Raw genomic sequence first — 8,441 nt, 5'->3', positions numbered from 1 at the left:
AGGAAAGGGCGGCGACGGCGGACCACCCATTCCGGGGCCCCAGCCACAAGCAGCACTGATACCCCTGCAGAAAAAGCACAGGAGGCAGGCCAGGATTACTCTTCCTGCCCTGAGATTCACAGAGGAAGAAGAATGATGAGGAAGCTATAGCTGAGGCTGCCCAGTCCTCCAGAAAAACAAGGATGGGCTTTGCTACAGCACCAGATATCAGCAACCCTGCACCACAGGCAAGAAAGGCAACCCTGGAACAAGCACGAACTCTCAGATGTACAGGGTGGTGCAGTCAAGGGCTGCTCTTCTCCCACATCCCCACTGGCAGAGGAAGGGTTGGCTCCACAGGACTCGCCCTCCCCAGCTGCAAGAGCTCCTGGAGCACGAGGCATCCCCACAACCAGCAGTCTCAGGTCACATAACAAAAGCTGAAAATACAACAAAACCCAGTTTCAGTGCAAACCACTCTTTAATTCTCCTCTTTGTACAACAGAGCGAGCCACTTACAAAGTGCTAGGTCTAAAAACCAGGTCTAGTATTACTGCGTACACACAGCAGCCAAAGCCCAGCAGCTCAGAGGCAGAGAAAGTCAGAGCTGGACCACTTTTTCCTGCAGTACAGCAGAGTCTGTTCAGCATCCGAGCGTCAGATTCAGCCTCACTGAAGCGTTTCTCAGTATCAGCACAGGTGGGGAAGTAAGGAGGAGAACAAAGGCTATTTCAGATTGATTTTCCTTTTAAAAAGGCCTTTTACTCCCCTTTCTTTCCTCTCTTCCCCACTTAAGAATGCCCACATGATTTTCTTCCAGGATAAAACAAACAAAATAATGCTGATCAGAGTAATTCAGTGCAGTGCTACAGCTAAAAATTGCTTTTTGGGTGCTCCCCTCAGCAATGAGAAAAACAAAAAAAAACCAAAAAAACCCCCAAACAACCCAGAAATAAAGTATTAAGAGTTGTAAAAATCCCAAACAACCCCCAAACCAGAACAGCAGAAGCAATTAAGCAATTCTGATCTCAAAGCTCATATTTCAGTGCTTTAAAAGCAAAATTCCCCAGATGGGGATCACAACACCAGCGTGCCAGCTAGAGGCAGCCCCCCTCCTCCCATTGCCTTGCTCCAGGGCCACACGGTGCTGCCCGCCCTTCCTATTGCGAGGAGCAGGACAAAACCACGGGCTTTTGTTTGGCTGCAGCACAGCGGAGGCGCAGGGACAAGCACATTAACAGCTTCCTATGGGGTTTGTTGTTGAGAGCTACAGCAAGGGAGCCGAGCTGGCCTATTTGGACTTAAACGGGTAACTGCTGTTACAGGCTATGGTCAGCAATGAAGCCACAGGGACTCTGCACAGACAGGACCGAGTGGCTACAAGCACACATTTTAGGGGGAAAGGAAAAAAGCAGGATGGTAGCCTGTCTTAGCCTTTTGTTCTGCCAACACACTTGGCTCCAAGAAGGAAAAACCCTCCTGTTTGGTTCACCACCTTGAGCCAGGCATTTCCATTAGAAAATGCAGACTAAGGCTCTAGATTTGTCTTCTTCTTCCCCACGGAAGACCATTTCTGCACTGAGGACAGGTCAGATCTAGTGCTCAAAGGAGTCCTCATTCAAGAAGAGAGCTGGACATGAGCCCTACAAGTAACACAGTCAGTAAAGGAGGACAGAGGGAAGAGGATCTGCCAGTAGTGCTGAAAAGATGGGAGCAGAACTATTCAACTGCTAAGGCAAAGAGACCTCGGACAGGACCATCACACCCACAGCCTCACAGAAGATGATGGGGTGGGGGATCTAAAGGGCAGCACTCGAGAGAGGAGGAGAAAGGCTGAAGAAGCAGTCTAAACAAAAGTCACAAGGCAAAAGGCTGAAAACTCTCACAATCCATTGCATTGCTCTGGGAACACAGCGCTGAGCTCTGCTGCGGAAAAGAAGCCACATAAATGAACGAAGATAAAAATGCTGTCACTGCACAACCTATAGGAGGCAGAGCGGAGGCAGAAAAGTGTTTACAGAGCAGCCTGGACGTGAGGGGTGTAGGAGATGGATGGAGAGAACAAGAAATCGCCAACCTTACAGATGATGTCTTCTCTGAGAAGAACGGGAGCCAGAGCCAGAACAGCCGTATGCTGCCATCGATGTGCAGAGCGCACCACAGAGGCAGGTACGATTTACTTCGAGTGAAGTTTCCTACATTACAGGAGTCAGTGTTCACACGAAAGGCTGAGTCAAAGTCTCAACTGCATCGATCAAAGGACACAAGAGAAACTTTCACAGCATAGCAAGGTGAGCAAAGTACGATGGCAGAGACTGCAGCAGACAGGCCAGGTGTACTGAACTGAACTTCCAGAAGAGGTGCAGCAAGCTTACCTGACACAGGCAGGGCCCAACAGCAACGCCAGAGGGTTGGCAGGAAGCCCCCATGCCGATTCACAGAACCATACCCAGGACACTCCTCCAAGGGCCCCACAAGGCTCAGCTGTGACCTGGCCTCAGCTGAGGCCGAACTCTCCCAAGCCCAGCTACAACCCTCAGACCAAGTCCCACAGCCCGAGCCTCTAGCCACACAGCTCAGCCAGATTTTAAAAAGAACTTTATTGAAGCTCCAATATATATTATTTTTGGCTTAAAATACCCAAGTGTCAGCACCCATTCCTGGCTCTCCAGTGCTATTCTGCAATCCCCAGCACTGAATCTTTCAGCGCTAGATTTTCTGCTCGACTCCTACAGAAGGAAGAAAAATTCTCAGACGCCTCAAGCATGGCTTTAAAAAAGCAACTGCTAACATGGTGGCCAAGTGCTGGAGGTGATGTTTAGTTGGTATCCATGCCGTCACACTCTTCTTGGGGAGGAGATGGGGCAGTATGTTCCTCACTGTTTCGGCGCTGATAAAACAGCACATACGCAGCTTTTGTCTACCAAACAAAGAAGAAAATGACCTGAAACAATCCACACAGCTTGGCTGGAAATAAAAGGCCCAAAGCAGGAAACCACAAACAGCACAAACTCAGATTAGTCTCAGGCCAAATACTCACCACTATTTGGTCTTCCGAAGCCACCGATACACTGCTGTCATCAAAGTAGTACCACTTGTCATTCACTTTGTTCTTTGCGTAGGCAGTGTCTGTCAGGAGAAGAAACTCAGTACTTGGGGAAAGACCAGCACGTAATGTCATGCCAGCTGCGCCGCACCAGCAATGCTCCAGAGTCAAACTGAGTGTACATGGGAGGCCAGGAGCTAACTTTGACATTAACTACCCCAAATCTAGTTCAACATACACATCTGGAACACACTGGCCAGTCCAGGTAGTCTAGAACCATGTCCCACATACCAGATTACTGCTGACTGCTGAGATACAGGGCAAAGAAACTTAGGAAATACACTGCAGTGTTTTGTTTACCCACCTCGAGCTAGAGCTTTCCCAAACACACAGTTTAAGCCACTGCATGGGAAATCTTGATTCCACTTACGTTGGGGAACACCATCACATGCTCTAATGACTCCTAACCAAAGCCCCACAGGCATCAGAGTCAGACCTCAGGCAGCTGCAAACTACACAAACTGGCCAGCTGCCCTGCAAATGCCAGCAGGAAGGACAGTACCTTCCACTATGATATTCACCTGCGTACAGAACACAAGTCTTGGACTAGACACCCTTGGTGAGGGCTGCTGCAGGTCTCCAACACATAGCCCTCCCATAGCCCCTCTGCCTATCTTGCACGCAAAGGACAGAGAAGCAGTTACTCACAGTGGCCTACTCCCATGGCTCCATAGTGATTGGAAACTGCAATGAGGTCATACACATATGAGCCTGCTCTGGGGTCGCTGACAAACTCGGACATGTTTAAACCCCTAGAAGGGAATCCAAAAGTAACAGTACATCAGTAAGCAGCACTTTTTAGAAAGTGATGCATGACACCAGAGAAGCTCAGCAGGCAGGCAGCACTGGCAGAGAAGAGCAGCACTCTGCTGCTCAATGGCCAGATGGTATTAGACCAGATGTGTTACCCCTCCCACACAGGGCAGGTCCAGGCAAACTCATCGACTGCTGCCAAAAGAGTTAGAGGGAGGTGCTGAATAAAAGACAGCATGAAAAGGCACGAAAAGTGAGGTAGGAGTACTAAGAAGTACGCTTCATCCTGCAGTAGGATGCTGACAAGGAGAACAAGACAGGCTTTCACCTTGTGCAATCCTCAGTGCTACAAGGGCAGCTCTGCCCAACAAATTCGCTAAATTCTCTGTAGAAGTTCACTTGGTTCAACAGAATCACATGGTTTTAACCCAATTTGAGGAAAAAATAGTACCTGCTAGTAAGTAGCACTCTTTGAGATGTGTAGAGCTGATTAAAGTTAAGATTAACAAACAGACAAAAAACCACCAAAAAACCAACTCAGCCTACGCCTGCTTGCCTTGCAGTTCAAACCTGGGAGACAGAGCTCTTCCGGTTACAGCTTTAATAACAAGCCCACCCAACAGTAACTTTAGATTTCTCATGACCGGCTTCTTCAAGCTCTTCTTAGCTTGAAGGAAGAATCCTACCTGATAGGGAATTCCACGACAGTGTCAAGTTTATCCCTCCAGTATCTGCTGTATGAGAAGCGTTTTAAATGCACTACCAAAATCCTGGGCAAAGACCACAAGTCAAACTTCTTTGTGGCCTGCTGATGTTTCTTACAGTTAGGGCAGTACCTGAGGAAGGAGGAACAAACAAGGAGATGAATGACTACGTTAAAAAGAAAAGGTTCTGGCCTTCCATTAAAAGATGCCTCAATAGCACAGTACAGGCCCGGACTTACAGAAGGCATTTTGGCTTGTGCAATATGCAGGTGAACAACTTCCTCAGGGGTTTCCAAACTGCAACTTGCTTTTACTTTATAGGTTAAACGGCCTATGGCAAGTGTATTAACTGAACGTTGTACAAAGATTAATTTTTCTTTTGTAAATGAAAAAAAAAAGAATAAAGAAGTAATGGGACCTTTAAACATCTCCTAACGCAGCTCAAACAGGTGACAGTTGAAATCACATCTACAGCATGTAACTGGGAATTAATAAGGAACAAACACCTACTACACAGTAAGTTAGTTCCTTACAGAGCTAGCAAACAACCTCTAAAGATCTGCACACACAGTAATCAAGTTTTGGTCACTTGGGACCTGCTGTACCAAGCCCCTCTGGACTACAGATGTTTGGTAGAGTTAGGAGCAGTTTGGGACTGGTTCAAACTAGAAACAATACAGAATTATACCCTAAGATAGCCACATGCTTCCACTCTTTATTATCATAACTGCTCCCTCGGACACTGTCTGGCAGACAGATGTATGCTGGGGAACTAAAACCAGCCACATCACATGCCCAGTGCCATGTTGGGTTTTTTTAAATAAAGGCAGGAAATAGGTATTTTTTACTAGCCCACATCTGCAGCCTATTGAGTCAGTGACTTAACAACTGACAGACTTCTCACAGATGAAGACAATTTCCTGTACCTGACCTTTTAGCAGAATCCTATGATAAACAACATGATCTCAAAGAGTTACGGCATTTTATGATAAACATGGCAGGCAGAAAGAGGCTCTTACCACGGGTCATGTTCACCAAGCGTTTCCATAGTAGTGAAGAGCTCTATGCAGTCTCTGAGGGCTACAACAGCCTTTTTTTTCTGTGGTTGTAACATACTTCCATGTTTTTCAAATGCCTAGTGAAAGAGATACCTGCTTTATTCAGCTCCACGTAAACGTTAACGCTTGACTTCATGAAAAGGAACACGATCACCGCTTTCACCATGCTGCCTATTTCTGCCTCCCCTTCCCCACCCACAGTTATCTCAAGCTTCCCACCACTCCTTTCTTGTTACAGACAGTCTCTAGGAGAAAATATAACAAGTACTTACTTCAAGTTGGTGGGATCTGGGTTTTTTGCAGAAGAGTTACAACAGGTTATTGTTACACAACAGGAAACAGCAGAACTCTCATAGAAGGAACATTGAGCTTTCTACTAGGCTCCATGAATTTGGTTTCGGGTTCTTTTGAGTTTGGGGGGATTGTTTTGGGTTTTTTGTTTTGTGTTGGTTTTGGTTTTGTTTTGGATTTGTATTTGGTTTGTTTGTTGAGTGGACTATGAACTAGACTACTTAGCATTGTAATTAAACCCTCTGCTTTTCAGAACACACTGGAAACTGATTAGCAGTTAGAGACCTTATCACTAAAAGATTTTAAGTAAACATATCTCATGCTGGTAACTCCAATTTTTACGAAGGGAGCTACACCTACACTTCACCGTTTACTGTACTCTTCTATGTACCATGCAATTTTACATATAGATTATTTATTAATAGAGCACACTACAACCTGTGCCTCCTGTTCATCAAAAAGTAGCCTCCGCGTATCGGAATCCCAGTCAATAGCAAGTGCAGAAAAAGCTACAAGAAAGAAGAAATATTTATTGCAAAGGTATAAGTAGAAGGAAGAAAAAAAGATAGCAAGACAATAATTACCATTCAGTTTTAAGACTTTTCCTTCTACAATGGAGTTTATCTCAGAGGTCCCAGAGGAATTGACAAGGCTGAAAGTGAAATGCTGCCTCTTGCAAGGCTGCAGGTCTCTTGCTGACTCGACCTGCATACAGCCCTCAGAGTGGCAGGGATCAGCTTCTGCCATCTTTTCCTTGCCTTCCTCTCCGCCATCCTGGTGCTCCATCTCTTCAATGTCACCTGGCAAACAAGCACAAACATTAAAGAGATTCAGTGGAAGTTTAGACTGACACCTCACATAACAGGCTCATGCAAACAGCTGTCAATGACACACACCAATCACTCAGAAAGTAACAAAAGAGACACTGAAAGAGAGCTTAAGCCAAACACACACAGCACAAGCCAAAGGCTACAAAAAAGCTTTATGTGCTGAAAAGCTTCCAGCCGATTTTGAAAGGCTTTTACCTTCAACCATGCCATTGCAGGTTCCTTTGTCTGGGCAGGGTGTAGAATATTCTTCCACCAAGGGGAGTTTCACGTAGCGGCTAAACAGAGGGAATGAGTTTATCACACAGTCATACCAAAGCTGTACATCAGAAAAACAGCACAGCTCTCCATCATCAGTTCTTGCTGTCCAATCCCCCTCAGTAAAGCAGAACCCATCCTGTACAGCACCATTTACAGGCCAAGAGCTCTCACTCTGAGTCAAACAATTCAGTAAGTCTCTGTTCTAAGCATTTGTACCAAGTTTTACTGGTAGTAGATGGAAAAGGCAAAAATAAGTTGTGGTGACCCCACTTGAGAGCCCTGAAAACGTGGCCTGAGTTCTGCTCCTGACCCATTTTGCAACACCAAGCAGACAGCTTCCCTTGTGACTGCCACCGGCATTATCTTACAGTCTGCTTTTACAGAGCCCCAAGAAAACAGGGCCTTGAAACGTCCCTGGGGCCTCCAGACAATAATGGTTTATACATCACACACAAATCAAGGAAAATTCTTCCCATTAACAAGTAATCTTATTATAGTGTAATTGCATAAGTGACCACAAGAACTTTGCATAGGATTCAAAGGTTCAGACATGACCTACCTGATCTGCTCCAAAACCACACTGTACAAGTGATCCACAGTGAGCTTGTGTTTCGGCACACATATCAACAGTGGCTGACCAAAGAGTACAGCCCCTGAAGTAGTGCTGGATTGCCTCGCTGTCTTTTCCCGAAAGTAAACAGAGAGAGTAACGCACTCCGAGCCATCCTCACTTGGCTTGCAAACTTCGTATCTGTTTGAAAGACAGGTATTTCCATTGGTTATTTCCACTGCCAAGCATCACAGCAGGTAGAACCAACATGAACTCAGCCCAACAAGTCTCTCCACAGGGTCCTCCTGAGAAGGACAAAAAGGGTTGTAGTCTGTCTTCATGCTACAGACAGGAGCAGCTTCCTGAACGCTCCTCACACACACAATGGCACAGGGTACGTACCTACCACTGACTCAACTGCCACCTTCCCTCTGCCTGTGTTCCTAATTTACACCTCTACTGCCGCTCACATCTCCAAACATTACCCTGACAGCTACATGTTGCTTCAACCAGATCACTGCATCAGTGAAAAATACTAAATGCACTCTGAAATCCCTCAGACGGTGCTTGTTCCCTCTGGAGACAGAAACCCTCTGAATATCTCGGACCGTGCACTCTCCCAGCCTCACATACAGTTAATGCCCAAGCTTACATCACTGAGCAGCAAATGTTTCAGAAAACCAAGTCTGGAAACATCTGCTTCACAGAGAAATCCACAGACAGTAAACACACAAGAAAAGCATTCTGGAAGAAAACAGCTCTGGAAAAGGAGAGGACTGAGATACAGCTCGTGCTACTGGGTGAAACAGCACTTGAGATATCCACAGGTGTCAGTCAAAAGAAACCACGTGGTCCAACACCAACACATCGATTGCTCACGATACGGATTGCAGGACTGGTCATTAGAAAAGA

General features: G+C 46.1%; 1 protein-coding gene across 1 annotated transcript in view; it reads right to left on the bottom strand.

Annotated features, from left to right (window-relative positions):
• Nucleotides 1-2,560: 2,560 nt before the first annotated feature.
• The window catches only part of USP4 (ubiquitin specific peptidase 4 (proto-oncogene)), a gene marked incomplete at its 5' end in the record, with an annotated part of 37,602 nt that continues 31,721 nt past the window's right edge, over nucleotides 2,561-8,441 (bottom strand). The window contains 9 exons of the mRNA XM_010193134.1: nucleotides 2,561-2,899; nucleotides 3,020-3,108; nucleotides 3,734-3,837; nucleotides 4,525-4,674; nucleotides 5,562-5,677; nucleotides 6,330-6,400; nucleotides 6,476-6,691; nucleotides 6,917-6,996; nucleotides 7,539-7,730. Coding sequence (XP_010191436.1) covers nucleotides 2,798-2,899; nucleotides 3,020-3,108; nucleotides 3,734-3,837; nucleotides 4,525-4,674; nucleotides 5,562-5,677; nucleotides 6,330-6,400; nucleotides 6,476-6,691; nucleotides 6,917-6,996; nucleotides 7,539-7,730 — 1,120 coding nt within the window. The remainder of the gene's footprint in view (nucleotides 2,900-3,019; nucleotides 3,109-3,733; nucleotides 3,838-4,524; nucleotides 4,675-5,561; nucleotides 5,678-6,329; nucleotides 6,401-6,475; nucleotides 6,692-6,916; nucleotides 6,997-7,538; nucleotides 7,731-8,441) is intronic.

Source organism: Mesitornis unicolor, unplaced genomic scaffold, assembly GCF_000695765.1.
Source record: "Mesitornis unicolor isolate BGI_N332 unplaced genomic scaffold, ASM69576v1 scaffold46189, whole genome shotgun sequence".
In the NCBI taxonomy this organism is placed as follows: Eukaryota; Metazoa; Chordata; class Aves; order Mesitornithiformes; family Mesitornithidae; genus Mesitornis; species Mesitornis unicolor.
This window is presented reverse-complemented; position numbering and strand designations above follow the sequence as displayed.